At 45.9% G+C, this 19,212-nt stretch overlaps 1 protein-coding gene across 1 annotated transcript; it reads right to left on the reverse strand.

Annotated features, from left to right (window-relative positions):
• Positions 1 to 7,225: 7,225 nt before the first annotated feature.
• On the reverse strand, positions 7,226 to 12,071 carry mex3a (mex-3 RNA binding family member A; the record flags this gene model as incomplete). Its single annotated transcript, XM_079275956.1, has 2 exons — positions 11,630 to 12,071; positions 7,226 to 8,361 (listed from the first exon to the last, which is right to left on the reverse strand). The coding sequence occupies exons 1-2, from the start codon at positions 12,054 to 12,056 to the stop codon at positions 7,226 to 7,228; spliced, it is 1,563 nt and encodes a 520-aa protein (XP_079132082.1). The 5' UTR covers positions 12,057 to 12,071.
• Positions 12,072 to 19,212: the final 7,141 nt, after the last annotated feature.

Raw genomic sequence — 19,212 nt, forward strand, 5'->3', positions numbered from 1 at the left:
CAAAGACAAACCGTCAGACTGTATTGACCCCTTTGGAAATAAGTTGCGAGTTTCACCAGCGAGCGCCACTTCAGTCTCCGTCCTTTACACGCAGCAGAAAATGTGCCGTTGGGAGTGCCGTTGTCAAGTTTCTTCTTTTTTCTTACCTTGATCAACTCGACAAACCCGAGAAATGTCAAGTAAAACCCATATGAGGTGCGAGCAGTCTTTCATCGATAAACCGGGAACTTAGAATACAAAATCCAACTTTGATGTGGGGACTGAAATGGACTCTTGGTCTGGCTCCAAACTCATGTCAACTTTCCAAAGAGACTCCCAACTATGAAAATCTACAGAGGAGAAACGGCCCAGGAGCAACACCGGCCCTGCGCCGCTTCTCCCGTCTAAGTGACCATACAACACACATGCAAGCTAGTACGGTAATGAACCTGTTTTGTGTATACGAGTGCATCTAGTTACATAGATCTACTACACGGCGCGCTGTTGTCCCCTCCTAGATGCCTCCGCTCCGTTTTGCACACTTCACCCAATTAGCACATTAGGGGAAAGTCTCTCATGAAGGCTCCGTCGCTATTGATCACAAACTGTCAGAGTAGTAGATGTAGAAAATGTATGAATGAAAAGTGTGTACAAGTTGTGTGCGCCCCCCCCCCCCCCGGCGAGAGAGGGGCCGCGGCTGCCTCATTCATTCCAAGCAGTCGTAACATGTTTTTATAGGTTTTGATAAGTAGAAAGCGAGTTTAGATTACAGAGGAAATGGGTTATGCGTTTCAGTCAGTAACATGGGGTTAGTTGAGTGGGGGGGGGGGGGGGGGGAAGAGAGAGGAAGGGGTTACAGCACTGCACAAAGAATGCTGATGCTGGAAAAATATAGAATCGAGGCACAAAATTGATGCTCTGTGACTAAAATATCTCCAAATTCTAAAAAATATTATATTATTTTCTGTAATTATTCCATTGTGAATGCACTGGTGTTGAAGGAGTGCACGCCTGAAGTTAAAATTTCAGCCATGGGGAACGCTCTCTCTCTCCGTTCGCTCCATGCAGCAAACGGAGGAGTCGAGCGTCCATAACTTTCATAAATAAAACTTCTAAACATCTGTTCTCATTTGACTTATTAGTAGAAACTGACCTCCCTGTGTTTAGAAATATATTAACTTCTTGTCCTTCTTAATTAAAAAACAAAATGTCTCGAGGTTACTCATAAATATCTTGCTTCATTTTTTATTTTTTTTGCTTTTCATAAATAACATCCAGATACTGACTTTAGTTTTTTTTCCTCTGCTTTCTATGAAATAATAACCCATGTTAGCAAAATAGATCTGAGAAACTGTCATATGTTTTTTTTTATTCATTTTAAGTTACTTTCTATAAATGTATGTGGAAGAACTCAAATATAGTCTACGTTGAAAACCTGTCGCAAAATTCTTTCCAAACAAAAACTTAAAGCTCACTTGTAAATTGACAAACAATAAGCATAAGGAGTGCATTGAGTCGAGTGGTCTTTTTTTTTGTGTTTTTGTGTTTTTTCTTTACATTCAAATGCATTTCTTTCTCAATGTGGATTTCGACAGGTTGGTACAATTGCTTTAAGTGCATCCATTGAAAATAAGGATTTCCTATCACTCCTTAAAAGGGATTCTACATAAATGCATAAAGACCTTTTTCATATCAAGAGAAGAAAAACATCAACAGGTTCTACCATTACTATAATAGTAAGCTTAATACAATATTGTAAATAATACTAACAAGAACTGAATGAATCCAATGTCACTGTGAGTCGCCCCGTCGCTGCTGCGCTCAACTCAAACGTGTTCCATTCTGGGCGAGTTGGACAAATGAAACTTACACCATAGCATAATCTTAAGAATCATAATTCAACTTTATGTATCACTTAGTTAAACTACACGGTAAATATATGATTTTTTAAACCGATGTTCACTTTAAGGTCTTAAAGCTTTTTTTTTATAAACTTCAGGTATCAGGCGGATGAGTTCTTCAAGCGATCGTAACTGTTTTTTTCTGATAAATCTTACCTACTGTACTATATTTCACTAACATGCAGTTAAACGTAAGCGTACAGCCAACGGCTCCTTCAGACCTAAAACCACAGTGTTGCTCAGTTCACCGTCACACTGTCACCTTGTTTACATCCGACCCGGTCCGGTCTTAGAAATGAGGAATCCAGCCCGAATGTTCACTGGCTCGTCATTGTCAGCACAATCACTTCCCAGTCTAGTTTGTTTTTTAAAATCACGTGGGGAGTCCCTTTTTATCTGAACTCCTCCAGAAGTTTCTTTTAGAAAGATGAAGTTGTTCTCCCATCAACCGAACCCCATGACAATGGAAAAGAAAAAAAAACACAACTCAAAAGGGCTGTGTAAGTGCCAGGATGTGCTTTAAGCCGATCTCTTTGGGGAGAAGTAAGTCCGTTACCGCCGCCTCTGTGGTATTAAACTAATCTTACAACACTGAAACATGATATGCCTTGATCGCACAGATATCGATCGCGTGGCCTCGAAGACTTTTGGGTAAACCAAGTTGATCTTTTTGTTATGCTAAAATAAGTTAACTCAAGTGATAAGTCCTCTCCTTGTGTTTTGTTCTTTGGCTATGTCTGACCTTTTTTGTCTTTTAAAAACAATACAGGTAAAAAAAAAGTAGGTGCAAAACAAGTATAAAATAGAGCCACGAAATGAGAAACGTATTAGTCGGTAAAGATATGCTGTAAGTAACACGTGTGCCTGCGTGTAGCGGGACAAAGAACACTGAGGGGTAACGAATCAACGCTCTTCTAAACGGACGTGTTGTCCCGCCCTCTGCCTCTCACCGCTGTGTGTATCTCTGGACCAAAGCCTTCAAGACGTCAGTCCGTCATAAGCCAAGTCACCGGCTCCCCCTGCTCGCGAGAGACCTCGGTGCTCGAGCTCTGGTCTCGGTGGTTCCTTTACTCTTTCCGACGGAGGCTGTGCGAGAGTTCCTCTCAAGTCACAAGCAATCTGCACTTTCATCATTTCAGTTTGTCTCGACCCACCCTGTGATCTGATTGATATTCAACGTAAAGAAAAGAACAAACGACTTAAGACCCTGATGAGCACAACAAGAACAATTATTTATCCTGAAACTGTTACTAAGTCATTATATCTCTGCTTCTTTTTTTTTTTACACTAGCATGAATCCATAATGAATTTTAATACGAGACAGAAACGCAACGGTATTATCCTAATCATCAAGGTCAATTGCTGAATAGAATATTATTTAAAGAACCGACTGTTTATTGTCCCAGTATAGTCCTATTATTGCTTTTCATCCTAATATACATAGAAACAGATTTATTCATTTGGGGTTATTACACATACTATTCATACCAGTTTTTTTTTGTTTTTTTATTCGGGATTGGATCTATACATCAGCGGCTTCATAAAGGATATTCACTATTACAGTTTATAGTAGTGTCTGGTTAAATTTCTTATCTATATATTTGGATGGAATACTAAGTTAATCAGTTTAAATAATATTTCTTCAATGTATGGATCTATCTAATATACTATTATTGTCAAAAAGGATGACGGGACGCATATATAAAAGATTTAATCTCCCTAAAACTCACGAAGACATTTTGAATTCCATATGCGAAAACATTGACGATGACACCCTCGGCGTGTAAAAGTAACCAAAACCTCACTTCAAGCGGGCGAATGTCCGGATGTTCATAACTGATACACATACTGTATTTACATAGATGTTCAGAGTGCTCTCCCATAAAGTACAATACCCATTAACGTATACAGCGTCTAAACAGGGAGACTCTCCAATAAGCCCTCTCTTCATTAAACCAGTGCAAAACTCAAGCAAGTCCTCAGCATTGACTAAATGGACGAGAGGTCCCCCCCCCCCAAAATCACCACTAGCACTACTTTAGTATTAAGAATAACAAGAATCACCATAACACAAAAGAAAATGATAGGGAATCCTTATGTGCATGTCTTTCAAATTCTATGAAAAGTCTCTCACCATCAGTGGTCGGTTTGGTATTCATTAAATGTTCCGGCACAAGGTGCTTTACTCTGTTATTTGAAGTAAAGTGTTTTAAGAGCCTAATTTCCTGAATCCCTCTCAACCCCACCCACGCAGTTTGATTCACATTCTTTTCTCCAAAAATAAGTATTTCTAAAAGTTGTTTTAGGGGGGGCGGTGCTATCAAAGGCGAAAGTTGCTACCTTGTATGCCAAAGCAATGGCAATATTTGAATACAAAATATTAAGGCGGAAAACAAAATAACAAAATTACTAAGAGCAGCAGTCACACTGCCTTGAATTTGACATTGAAAGCTGAGGCCAAAGCGCTGTGCAACTCCTCCGTCCGTTCAACTATTCTGTATTCCTACATCTGATCATCTGATAGATCTCACGGTGCTCCCCCCCCCCCCCCCCCCCCGCAGTCCCCACGTAATGCGAGTGGTCTGCTTTATACGTTTTGTTTGTTGTTCTTTTTTTTTTTTTGTAAAAATTTAAAAAAGGAGGGGCTTTTTGAGTCCCGGAAGACACGAGCTGTAAATGTTGTATGTTTGTTTTTTGGGAGACAGAAGCCGAGTGTCATTGAGAGGCTCCCTGTCGTCACCGCTGGCCCACATGTGACAACAGCCAGCAGCTCTGCACGACTTCAATGATCAATCCAATTGCAAGATCTGCACGGTTTCTTTTTTTTGGGGGGGGGGGGGGGGGGGGAGCATACTTCTCTCTTTCTTCAGCTAAAATGCCCCCCCCCCTTCTCCACTCCTATCATTCAACAGCTTTAATCCCTACCCCCACCCGCTCTCCTCTAGCCCTCAGAAATCCCCAGGCTGGGGCTAAGGCAGACGCAGAGGGTGTGTAATTTGATTCAGCATGAGTGCTGGTTAAATGGGGCGTTTCCTCTGCTTTCCCGTCAATTACAATTGTTTGATTTCATTCTGGAAGCTCAAAGCTAAGGGGGGGGGGGGGGGGGGGCTGCCGTTGGCTGAAGCCCGGGTGTCCATAGCGAAGGGGGCAGCTGCAGGATGTCCCATACAGTAGCGGGGCTGACACGATCTGCACCGGCGCAGTCACACAAACAGAACCCCCCCGCGCCACAATTTCAGGGCGGTGCTGGTGGGGGAGTGGAGGGGGGAGTTAATGCTGCACCCGGTGTGACAAGATCACAACCAAGATCATCTCTTTTCCTTTGTAGGTGAGCGCGTATAGTTATATAATTTGGAAAACGGGTACACCGCCAGTTTAACGTTGAAAGCAGGTAACTGGGGAATCCCCTGATAACTGTAGATAATTTATTTCTCTCCTAAGCCCCCACTCATTGCACAGGCGCTGCCAAATTCAGCTAGTGTCTTTCAAATTGTGTGTGTGTGTTTTAGGACAAAAGAGGCCCCCTCTCCCCAGTAGGGATAGCTCGGAGCCGCAGCAAAGGAGACGAAAAAGGGGGGAGGAAGGGGCAAGAGGGAGTGGAAGGAGGGGGTCCCATTCGCCCAGCTGCATCCAGACCATCCAGCCCCCACCGAGTTTGTAACGGCTGGGGCGGGGCGACAAAAAGGGGGGGCCTCGCTGCGGGACCCTGTCTTACCCCCCCCCACACAAGCTCCAGAGTCCCCCCACGCGGTCCGCACCTGGACCAACCCATTTGCCTAATTATCAATGAGTGGATCCAGGCCGTGTCCGAGCACTCCGCAGCCCACGCCGCTACCGGGCCCAGACAATACGCTCCCGCTCGGAGAGGCCTTCGGAAAAAGCAAACGATCAAACTGTAAGCAGGGGCGAGACACAAAAGCCACTCCCCAAAGAAAAGAGACTGAAAAGGGGGCTCGGCCAGACCTCCGACTTGGGGTCACAGCTACAGTGTGCCACGAAACACCTGCTCCCGTACAGCTTTGCTAATTACATGGGGAGACAGCTGGCCCCCTCGGAGCTCACGCACAATGCCGTTGGAGGAAGGATTACTGATTTGGGACTCTGTGTTTTTACAGCGTCAACTATTTTTTGAATCGGAGTCTGCTGCTGATTCAGGAAACGGTGCACAGTTTTACTCGGCTTCTGTCCGCGTACCAATTCTCCTCTTTATTTACAGCGCACACCTCGGCGAGACGCTTGTTGAGCGTCCTATATCGTTCAGCGAAATGGCCACACAAGACAATAAAGCGCGGTTTAGGTGGCTTTGAAACAAGTCCATCGGGGGAGACAGATATCGAGAACCAGCCAACTGGACGATTTCCAAGGCTTTCGGCCTCACAAATTAAATCAGTGCTTTAAGCCAACCGAGGAACCACACGCTTTTCAAGTGCCACGAGGAGCGAGCATTGCCGAGTCTTTTCAACAAACTGCAGTGACCGAAGTGTAATCAATGGCTACTGGAAAGAAAAGAAAAAATTCACTGATACTTCATGCAACTTTCACCCATCGCTGTGAATGATGACACCAATAAAAATGTGACGCATTACCATAAATAAACGATGTAACGTCCGATTCCTTTTTTGTGAGCGTCAATCCTTTCAGGTGGAAGGATGAAATCAGGGGGCTGTCTTTTGTTTAAAGGTAACATGGCTTTGACTCAAACCAATCTATTCACATTTTCATTTTGCTGAAATCAATATCGGTTTTGGACCAATTAAATCACAATCACAGTAAAACTGAGAAGAGGCGGAATTCACCTCCGCTCCCGAAATGTTACGGTATGATTGCGAAAATCCTATTTTAGACCAAGATGATTGTAAGGTGCAATGACAAGTCTACGGTTGTGTTTCTTCTTCTCTCCTTCTAATAACAACATTGACTCTCCGGGTCAGTCAGGTGCAGATTGGGTATCTCAACAATCATCTTCTTCCTTCCATATAAACCCACTTCATGGTAAAATAAAAAATTTGAATAATAAAATGTTCACATTACTGTCTACCTCTGCCTACGCTGTGATTCATGAATGAAAAACAGCAGCAGTCAAAAAACTGAAAATGCAAGGTACTATACTTCTCTTATAAACAAAACTTTTATAAAATATATATGCATATATATATATAAAAGAAAAACTTAAAAATATTTCTTATACTTTTTAGTAAAGCAAGCAGTGCCTTCTAAAATATCTGCTTGATTGTTTGTAAATTTTCTGGAAAACAAAAGTGTGTATTATAATAATAATCATAATAACAGTAAATAATTATTGAACAAACACTGACAAAACTAATGATAAAAACTGATGTGGTTCCTTAAGAGAATATTCGGATGGCCTGTGTGACCTGGGTGTGGCACACTGGGCACTCCGGGTGGTTGAGCTCACAGATTCGGATGGCACACTCCATGCAGAAGAGGTTATGGCCACAGGGCACCAAGGCGGCCGTCACTTTGCTTTCAAAGCAGGTCATGCAGTCCCGCACAGTGATCGGTGGCGAGTCCGGCACTGGCAGGCGGCCCGGGAAACCCTCGCCGGCCGAGATGGGCTCACTGTGGGCGCGGCGGGCCTGGGCGTGAGGCGAGCCGGACACAATGCTGGTGACCGACGAGTTGTTGTTGCCTCCGCAGGACTCGGGTAAGCCGGGGGAGAGTCTGGTCAGGGGGAGCGGGAGGCCTCCGAAGCTCTTGGACCGCTGCTGGGCGTAGAAGGCCACCTGTTTGGGGTAGTCTGGGTCGCCCCAGCTCTGGGTGCCCTCCGATCCGAAATAAGAGCACGGCTTCTCTCCGGAGCTGGAGAAGTTGCTCTTGCTGTAGATTCCCCCGCCCTCGCATCCCCCTCCCCCTCCCACCATGGCATCTGAGAAGTTCTGGCGGTAGCTGCTGGTGAGAGGCTTGCGCTGGCCCCCCTGCAGACCCCACACCTGCTGTAGCCGGCTCTCCAGACCGCCGCTGCTGCCCGCCGGGCTGCTTCCGCCGTTGGGCCCCAGACAGTCGTTCTCGTTGTTGTGGTCGTGCAGGCCTCCCGTTCGGAAGGCGATGTGCGCTTCGATCTCCTCGCGGGCCCTCTCGGCGTTGCTCGGCGACCCCGTGATCTCGAAGACGGGGTCGCGGTCTCGGCTGGGCGTGACGATGTAAGTGCAGGTCTGCTGCTGGATGCGCTTGATGGTGGAGCCTTTGGGCCCCACTACCAGCCCCACGACGCGGTATGGCACTCTCACCTGAATGGTGGTCTGACCCGGCAGCGGTGTGGGCGGGGAGCCGCTAAAGGACACCCCCAGCTTGTTGCGGGACGCCCGGAGCATGGAGAAGTGCTCCGCGGCGGAGATGATTTCACGGCGGGCCAGCGCAACATCCTCCTTCCGGCCAGTGATCAGGAACACGGGCTCCTCTCCTCTCACGGGGGTTTTGATGTAGGTGTTGGTCTTGGCCCGCAGGGCTTTGATCTTGCAACCTGCAGAGTCAACAACATACATTTTAAAAGAGGTAAACATGATACATCAGTTGCATTTTGTGACTCACCAATCAAGTCGAACGGCGAGAACACACTTTCCCCATCAACCCGAGCTGACAGAAATCCCCAAAACTCTGATTTATTCACCAATTAAGACCAGTTTATCTTAATGTGCTGCAGGTTTTTCACTGGCAAAGGATACACCGAGTAATTGCCTTGATTTATGAGGTTTCCAGCACTTCTACCTATTCAATGCACTTATTTATTCGGTCTAAATCAGGCACACTCCTCGCTAACCGACACACGGATGTTGCAGACGTTTCAACCAGCGTCGACATGAGCTGTACGAGCCACAGCAGACGCAATCGCTGCTTCACCTCACGTTGAACTCAGGAGCCACTACAGTCAGCCCACATGTGCTCGTGTTTTTTGGGACATTTACTGCTGTACATCCGCCCTGTTTCTGATCAGAGTGCAATAGTTTACTCTATTAAGTGCTTTTAAGGCAGAGCCTCAATGTGAGAGAGTGCAGGTCAATGTTGTTTTCATGACAAATGACCCGACATCGTAATGGGACAGAACGGTACATGCAGTGAATTCTTTAGGAGGATTGTCGGGTACGTTTTGAGGGAACACGGCGAGGCTCCGTTTGTATTACACCCGGTGAAGAATGCATCGGGCATTACTGGGGTCAGTTTTCATTCAGAAATTCAGGCGGCTCCCCCATTAGGACGTCCGTTTATTGACGACTTAAACGGAGCCCGTACTCGTGTCTTAAAGAGGCCGGAGCCTTTCTTTGGAGGAACGAGGGCAGGCGTCTGTGCCGTGGATGAATCTGAGCTCGTCTTGCCAGACTCCAGGTGCCTCAGATCACACGGCACATTACCCATCTGAAAATCACAGCAGCGAGTATCAAAAGGCTCAAAGACAACCTAAGTTGAAGGCGAATGTTGCTCCAACGCTACTAAAAAGGCCCACTTTGTTCAGGAACAGTTACTCCTCGAGGACCAGAGGTACGGACAGAAGGATATTTATGCTCTCAGGGTTCAGCTCATATCCAAAATCAAAAAATCCCCTTGGTGGCCATTGCCTCGTATTAGGCTAATAGACATGTTCCTACCACGGGGGATCAAAGGGCCAATGCCAGATTCCTTCTCTCAAACTACGTTGCACCTTTTAATCAGGCCAAATGAACGCCTCAATTAAAGAACTGTCTGCAAACAAAATAGGAGAGGATTAATTAATCGCTGCCAGATATTAAGGTCACCGGAGACAAATTTATTTTGCAGCTATTGAACCGGGGTGCAGGAGTGATTGAAAACAAAGCCGCCATCGATCTAAAGATAAGATGGCACGAGGACACCTCCGGGGAATCGACGCCTGTGACTCCGATCACATCCAACCCTTCCTCTCCGTGCAGCAGGATGCTCCGTTTGCCAGATTCAACCAGGAGACGGTGGGTGTGAGCGTGGCGCCAAACAACGAAGGGGGCCCCCGAATCAAAAGCACCTCGTCTCAAATCCCCCCCCCCCCCCCAAAATCAGCACCTCCTCTCGGTCGAGGCAGAAGGGCCCTCTATCTGCACACCGGATCCACCCTCCGGCTACCCCATTCAAATTCAAAACTTACACTTCAGAGTAAAGAACGGGAGCCGCAATGGGAGACAAGGGGGCACTTAGCCGCGCAAACTAAATCCACATCCCCACAGCAGAAGCAAGAAAGAGCAGGTAATGGTTAAAAAGGGGGGGGCGGGAGCCATCTGAAGCCCCCTGTGACATTATTCGAGACCGGTTTGTTTTCGTTGCGAGATAAATCAGGATTTGCTGATGGTACCTCACCCACCCTGCAGTCTTTGTACTTCTCCCGGTCCCACCCCCCTATTTCTCCCTCTCCTGACAGGCGACCATGTGGTATTGAGAGTGTGCAGTGAAGTGGGGCTCATGAGGAGCCCCTTGTGTTCAGCTCCAAGGCGTGACTCCCATTCAGCTTTTAGATGCTATACTACCCTTGCATCCCGGTCCTTGTTTTGTTTTTTTCGTTCCTGCCCCCTCTCGCCCCTTGTGTTCATCACAACAACTAACAACGGGTGCAGCAGCCACACAAACACCACCACCACCACCACGCTGAACAAGGAGAATCTCCTCCTGGCTTCAAAAACAAACAAAAACCAGCTTATAGGTCAATATGGGCAAGTACAGTGAACAATCGCCGACCAACGTCACTGCAAACAGGCACAAGCAGGACAATTCATTTTTTTGTGATTATTTTTTTGTTTGTTTGTTGTAAAAAAGGACTCCCCCCTTCCTGGTGCAACTTCTCGCTGAGTCACCCCCTTTAAGGCCATCCGAGCAACAACACTGTCTTAACGTGCCCCTCCCCTTACCCCCCCCCCCCCCCCCCCCCACCGACTTTCACACCTTTGTTTGACAGCTGCTGTCATTCAACTTCGGGTCTTTGTTCCATAATAATAATGAAAAACAACCTCCAACTGTAAGAAAAACGGGTAGAATCCGTAACGTGTCTGGAATTGAACTTCCCAACTCGCCTCATTTGATAACAAACAACAAAAAAACACACACGCGGACCACGCTTCCATTGTCCAATTGTGTCACCGGGGCAGTGCGCAACACAAAAACAACCAGCGGAATACATTTGGAGCGAGAGGCTGAACATCTCCCCGCCGCTGAGACTTTAAATGTGTATATTTGGTGTATTTTCTAAGCCGTCGATTCAAAGTGGAAGACATTCCTCTCTCCCTCGCCCTCTCTCTCCAGCCGCACGTTGCCTTTTTTTGAACAGTCTGGCGCGTCTCAGACGACAAAGGAAGCAAGTGCTCTCCACACTCTGTGTGTGTGTGTGTGTGCGCGCGTGTGTGCGCTGACATTGATGGCGTGGATGTAGAATAATTCGCCCAGGAGAGGAGGGACGGGGCACAAAAAACACTCCAAAAAACACACAAATAAATAAATAAACAGTAAGCGACTCGTCTCTATGTGAGGAGCGCAATGATGAGACCACGAGAACTTGCTAGCAGGAGGAAAAAAAAAAAAAAGTGGGAGGCTGATGTCTCGGGGGAGTACTAAAAAAAAAAACACGCGAGCACACACACACACACCACTCCCTTTTCTTTGTCAAATAACACCAGGTAACAGTTAGAGAACAAACACACAAACAAAGCACACGGGAAACCACTGCAGCACTGTTAGTGGGATAAAAGCACAAGTTTGGAGGGGGGGGGGGGGGGATAATATGCAAGCCAGCGGTTTACCTTGTCTCCCCACTATTTCGGCCACATGTTCAGAGCTGGGCACTGGGACGCATTCTGTTATGTTGCAGCCTCGTCCCTTCGTCTCACTTGAGGAGCTCTCGTACAGGGCGCACAACTTGCTCTTCCCTTGCAGGATCGCCGCGTCCCCGCCGCCGCCAACGTTGTTCGTGTGGTTGTGGTGGTTGTTGTTATTGTTGCTCCGGTCCTGCACTCCCGTTGTCGGGGCTCCGCCGCCGCCGTCCTCGCCTTCCCCCCCGAGCCCCAGCAGAGACAACTGGCCCAGCGCGACCCTGAGGGCACGGGAGTCGTCTTCCTCCTCGTCGGGCGGCACGAGGAGACCGTCGCCTCCGAAGCCGGAGCCGGCCAGATCCCCGGCATAGCCCCCGTTTTTCTCCATGATCCCTGCTAAAACCAGCAGGCTAGGCATGGCTAACAAAAGAGTGTGTGAGACAAAGACAGGGGAAAGAGACTGGAGAAACAGCAAACCGTGCCGCCTCCTCCTCCTCGCCCCCTCCTCCTTCCGATTCCCCCCTCTGCGCTAGTCCCTCCCATAGACCGGCCCCCTCTCTCGCTCTCTCTCGCTCCCTCTATCCGCCAGACTTTTCAGTACAGTAGTCTCTCTCCAAGCTCCAGGCGAACGGGACACAAGGCCGTCTGCGCGATGGATGGGGCGGGCGGTGCGTTGCTCCACCCAGTCTGGTTTACACAGCTCCCGCTCCTCGCCGAGACAAAACGAGCCGCCCTCCCGTTGTACCATTCCGTCTCAGGTTCCCGAGCCCGTGGCATCTCAAATCGAGCTGCCTCCCCGTCGCCACCTATAGATAGGGAGAAATACCTCACCGTTTACCTCCCCGCCGCCGCCGCACTGTTACCGCAGACTCGTTCCCAGCGACACGAGCTGCGGTGCAGCCTGAACAAAAAAACCAAACAAAAAAGCCCACAAAAAAACCCGCAGTTTCAGCGACTTATGTAAGAACAGCCATCCGGGATGTAAACAGTTGCGTTGCCAAAAAGGTGCAAGTAGGAGTGCGCACATGGTCATCTGGTGGTGCTGCTAAAAAGATGATGTCAACTTTATCATTGAGAGATACAAAAACAAGTGGGCTCGTGCGTTTTATGTCAGGGGGGGGGGGGGGGGGGGACATGGACCATCTGACATGATTTTTTTGGGGTAAAGGAGTTTGTGATATTATTTTTGGGTGTGTGTGAGGGAGGGGGGGGGGGTCCGCCCACCGCTATGTAGCCGTGCTTTGCGGCAGGTCAGCGCGTTTTTGTCTCCGGCGCCGTTGCGCATAAGGATGTTATGTATAGGAGCGAAAGAGGGTGTCTGGGGCGGTGGGGGCTGTATACGAGGAGGAGAAAGGGAGTTGTCAGACAGGCGTTGCAGACCCTATGCAGCGGGGGAAACATCAGAAAAGCCCTCGCACATTTCCCGTTAAAAAAAAAAAGAGAAGAAAAAAAAAAAAACAGCAGCAGCAGCCCCGGTGAACAAAGAACCGCGCCGTTCGTTTCGCGTATAGACTCCCCAAGATGTCCTCGACGGAAACCACGCCTGACGGCATGGCTGTAGTACTACACAAAGACCTAAACTGCAGAATGGATGATAATAATAACAACATTGAGGAAAAAAAACATATTTATCAATGCAGTTCATACGTTTAGTCAGACCTTTTCCCTTTTTGAAGATTGTTTTTTTGTTTGTTTCAAAAGTACCTGCAACTTCCATTTATTGTTATTAAAATGTGGAAATTACGGCTCCATCTATTTACAATGATATGAGCAGAAAATAAAGTGGGGAGATTCCGCTTATGATGTCATTATTTTCTGACTTGAGTTGTAAATTATTATCAGCCATACACTTTGGTCAACGCCATCAATATCAAAGCTTTGAGGAAACACTGGAGCTGGTATGGGCTGTAGTTTGGCTCACAGTGCTGAACAACAACCGATGTCCATGTTTTCAGCTTCCTCAAAGTGTCAGTCGAACTGAAGCTTAGCCTCTCATTGCCAGTGCATATGCATGGTGGGATGTACAGGGAGTATCTGTTACCTGAACGACAAGGAGAACTCTGGGGATGTTTGAGAAAACATAAAATGCTCCACTGCTCCCCCGTTGGTTTTGTTGTTGTTTATTTCTCCACCCCTCCAGAAAAGAGATACCTTCACATGTGAACACTTGATGTTCTCTGATATCTAAATTGCTGTTGGAGGAATTATCTTGTTGTGCTTGCTTTGTGTCCCCAAAGGGAGGTGTTGAATTCACCCCGTGGATAACTTGTGCGTTTTAACCCCATCCATTACATTCAATTAATTATTCCCCATCACGTGTGGTGTTTTCCCACACTGTAACTCGGTTACCACTGAAATACAACAAAAACACACACTCTCTTCCTTTTTGGCCCCATATGACCGACTGATTGTGGCGTGCGTCTCTTACAGAGATGAATATTTTAGCATTTCTGCCTTTTAATAACACATATAATTGTGCAATAATATCATTTCAAACACCAGTTCTGAAAGTAAAAAGAACAACAGAAATGTTGCATTGAAATGGTCCCAGAAAGATAGAGCAGGTGTATTCACATGGATAATAACAGTCTCTCCGCTCGCTCTGGGTGCCAATCAGGACGGGGTTGGTTCCCTGAGGGTGCGTTACAGATGAGAACTCACAGGGAGACTCCCGGTATGAGTCCAGGATTAAAACATCCCCACTCCACCCAATAACACGGATGAAAAAAAAAAACAGCAGCAGCAGGAGGAGAACAGGATTGCGTGACGCATGAAGGACCAGAGGGTGGGCTCAGGAGGTCTGGCCTCAATCCCCAAACCCCACCCAGTGGAGAGGCCAGAGGATTGGGCGAGAGGGTGGTGATGGGGGACCAGCAGTGTGGTCGCACCGATGAGGCCAGTGCGTCCAAGAGGTAGTCTGGATTTCCATTAAAAGGGGTCTGCTGGGAGTCCAGAGCCCCGGTCAATAAAAAGCATGGATCTGGGATCGTGTTCCTCCTCTCCGACACAGCCCTCTCTGCCTGCATGTGTGAGTTTTGGTGTGGCCTGTTGGAGGTCTGACTGGTGATGCTGCTGTACCACATAACCTCTGTGACCCTGAACTCGACCGTCTCCCGGCTCTGAATGAACCGCAGCAGGTCTGGTTTTCATTCAGCCCTCAGTTCCTTTAGCTGTGGGCTACGATTGTCATTTGTCTGTGTGTGTGTGTGTGTGTGTGTTAGCTGCATGGTACCCAGAGTGCTGAGGTCATGTTACTTGCACATGAAAAAAAAAAAAGGTCTCAATGATCTTGACCATCTGGTCGTCACAGTCGTGCCCCCCTCTCCCCTGATGAAAGGCTGACTGGCATCTTTGAGGAGATGATGTGGTTTCCTGTGCCGCAGAGACACATCGAGCCTACCAGCCTCTTTGTCCAAGAGCCCATGCAAATACAGCTTTCACCTATATGGACGGTGTCCGTCTCCCACAGAGTACACGCCTAATAGGCTGTGAAGACATGTCTAAGAATCCCTAACGGACGTCCCTTTGACTTCCACGGCCAGATGTCCCTTTCAAGACTTTTCTGGTGCCCCCGCTGTCACTTGAATGAGGCTTCTGCGAGCACAAAGGGACGTGTTGGCTGAGCACCACGTGCTGATGCCATAGTGAGCGGGCTCTCAGCGATGATGTAAGACCTCATGCAAATGATACCACATCTTTGTGCTGGTAAGCTGACGAGAGCCCTGAAGTCGATCTGCTGACCAGATGCAACTGTAAATCCGGAGGCCACGTTGTGTTTGTTTGTTTTTCCCCTCTGTTTTTTTTAAAATTTGTTTGCTTATTTGTGTTTGTTTTTATTTGCTCTAAGCTTTTTTCCTGCTGTTGAGAGAACAGGCCAGTGCAGCAGCAGCACAAGTACAGACAGACTGCACATGATGATAGAATAAAACAAAAAACAAGCAAAGAATAGATAGAATAATATAGAATAGCGCATAAAACTCCATCTTCCATCTTTGGGGTAAGTCAGCAAAAATCTCCACACCAAGGTCCACCTTTCAAACCAGGGACAGCTCAAAGTGATGTGGTATTCACAACCTTGGCTGTTTTTTTAAGGGTACAATGATTACACTTCACTGATTATTTTCATTGTTGATTAATGTTCTTGGTTTTTTTTATAAGTCAATTTATCGTTTCGTCTTTTAAATGGTGGAAAAATCGTGCGAAATGCTAATCACAGTTTCCCAGAGCCCAAGGTGACACGTTGAAAACACTTGTTATGACCAGAAGATATTCAATTTAAAATGAGATGAAACAGAAAAAAACCAGCAAATCGTCACATGTGAGAAGCTGGAACCAGAGAATGTTTGATATATACTTGATAAATGGATAATAAATCATGAAAATAATAGTTTTGTTATTAAATCATTGTGGCAGAAAATCCTTTGGTTCAACAATCACGTCTCTACTTTATTTTTCCATCTTTAAACTCAGTGCACATCAGACACACACACACGCACGCACGCACGCACGCACGCACACACACACACACACACACACACACACACACACACACACACACACACACACACACACACACACACACACACACACACACACCCGCTAACAACAAACACATAAATGCACTGGGATGTTGTGATTGGGAGAGCTGGTGTCGGCTGGGAATATGAGTCAGGTAGTATGACTTCATAGCTTTTTACAGAGTATTAGGTCATCTCTCTCACCCCCCCCCCCCCCACATCCTCCCCCTCTCTAATCACATTGATGCTGTGCAGCCAGTGACACGCCTAGTGATGACTAAGGCTCACCTCACCGCTCGCTTCCCGCACGGAGGTGATCTCACACACGACACACAAAGCTTTGAAGAGTCCCGCTTGGTCCTCATTCTAATCCTGCAGACAACGTGTCAGTTGATTTAGATCTGGCTTCAATTGGACGCAGTGAAAGTCTACTTTTTTCTTTAAAAAAAAAAGAAATCTGCACATTAATGCTGTTGATGAATTATGGCGGCTTCTTAGATCACACCTGATTGCACACGATGCAGCTTTAAGATTTAGTTGTTTTTTTACATCGGATAGGAGACAAAATGCAAAGTAGATGCACTTTAAAGCCATTAATGTCATTGACAGACATGTGTCATCAGTAATGGAAAGTTGTGCAGTTTTAGGCCAACATGATTTACTTGAGTATTTACAGTAATAGCAGTGGAGGAAAGTAACTAAAAACATTACTCAAGTGTTGTGCAGTACAATTCTGAGATATTTGTACTTTACTTTATTTTTCATTGAATGCTTCTTTTTACCTCTACTCCGCAGCATTTACCTCGTACATAGATTTTACACACAAAATGATTCATGAGTTTATAGAATATGACACATGTTGCTACCCAACAATATGTAAATTTGTTTAAATGATCTCCGCTTTTACCAACTACAACATATATCTGTAATAGCACACGCTGGAAGGGCCATCATGCCCTTCCAGTACTTCTGAGACTTTAAGTACATTTAGCTTTGTATTGTATTTACTTTGGTACTTTTTGGTACTTTGGTTGAATCGCCGATGTTTTACATTGTGCTACTTCCACTTACTGTAAGTGAAGGATTTGAGTACTTCCTCACTGCTCAGTACTTCACCTCCATTACATTTCAGACGTTTTGTGCTTTTTTTTGTGCCCATCTCTCTGAAGGCTATATTTAACAGTTGCTTTGCAGATTAACATAAAAAAACATAAAAATCTTGTCCAACACTGTATGAAGTAAAACAAAAAAAGTCTCGCTTGTGTTGTTTTTAGTGCTTTGTGGTGACAATTTTGTAAGAAAAGGGTCTTTCAGTGTGACGTGTAAAGGGTTACGGCTTATAAGCATACATATGTTGTACTTTTTTCCAGTGTTTTACTTGTTGAACACATCATAGTCTGAAGGCAAATGTCAATTTCTCCATATTATTTCCTTTACAACTGCACTCCATTCGTCCTTTGTTGGGGAGTTTGGCTGAATCCATTTCCGTGCCATGGCTTTCTTGTAGTATTTTAAAGAGATATTCATCTTGAGTCATGCCTGAATGTGACAATAGAGCAATCAATGTATATTCCAAAAGTCTTCATTATTTCCTGAGTAATATTTTGCCAATATGAAAAGATAAAAGGCCAGAACATATAAAAATGGTCAGACAGTTTTTTTGCCTCCAGCATTCACCGTGCCACTGATAACCCCTTTGAATGAATGTAACTAAAGTAAATTGAATCAAATCAAGCGCACTAAATAAATACAATTAGCAGGTTGACCAGCTACAACATCAAAGTACTGATAATGATGATCAAAATTTTATATTTATGATCTCAAAGGATCAATTTAGCACAATGAGATGCTCTCACTCTGGATACTTGTTTTGGACCACACTGTTATTATTCCTAAAATGTCAGAAACATGTTTACTGTTGGAAAGTTACAACTGCGACTGTTGTTCTTAATCTACGTTTTGTGTGTTTGGACGTTTTGAATGGTGCAGTTTTGTACCACGGCATCAACATATGAACATCTTTGTTCGATGGGATATGCAAATGATGACGAGCTAATACTGTCCTGAAGGTGCACCTCTAGTACCAGAGTGGGCCACAATCACAGCACATTCTCTGATGCCTCCATGTGACCCACTGTGCTGTTCCATCATTTGTGATCATTGTGAATGTAAAAAAAAATGTACAGCTCAGTGACATAGGTCATGTAAAATTCATGTTCAGCTGTTACATAATGACAAAGCTCTGTAAAATATCTCCAGCAGCACACTTGAGTTGTTTTTAATTTGCCTTTTTGTTTGTTTGTGTTTGATTTTGGGATCGCAGGGAATTAAACTGACTGCACCCTTCAACTGGGCCATCTGTACAGCTTGCTCGTGGCAGTCACGCTGGTATAGCTGCCTTGAGGAATCGTTGTATGGCGCTTCCTGGCAGGCGGTTTAATTAAATTATCAATTCAGGTCAGGAGATCAATCATTGCCAAAGTGGGGTCCATGTAAAGCGATCATGTTGTGATAACAGGTATCGGAATTGTTTGTTTAATACATATACACACAACCCCACTTTTGGAGTGCATCTCTTTGCAACTATAGTGTGGAAATGCAGGAACAGTTACACGACCAATAACTCTTTGATAGTACAAGAGCCATGTACGTATGTATACATATATATGTATATACATACACAAATGTGTGTACATGTATCTTTTTTTAAAATAATTTATTCTTTGGTTCACAAATTTGCATTCACCAGCACCAGTTAACCATACTCTCGGTATAATCTCAATACAACGCGGACCTAAATGTTAATTGTGGGCGCGAGGTGGCGCGCGTGCAGGCTGCATGGTAATGAGCACAGATTGTCAGACTAATCAAGCGTGTGGATTTGCAGGTGGCTGTCGTCTGCCTGCTCGCCTCAAAGGAGTTCGCCATCACCGGTTTGTCCCAAAGAAAACCCCGGCCCAGTGGATAACGTCATGATTAACTCGACGGTGGACATTTTGAAAGGTCAACGGTGACCGTGGAAAGGAGGGGAAGGTGTTTGAAACGACTGCAGGAAAA

The sequence above is a fragment of the Melanostigma gelatinosum genome (genome assembly GCF_949748355.1).
Source record: "Melanostigma gelatinosum genome assembly, chromosome: 9".
Classification (NCBI taxonomy): Eukaryota; Metazoa; Chordata; class Actinopteri; order Perciformes; family Zoarcidae; genus Melanostigma; species Melanostigma gelatinosum.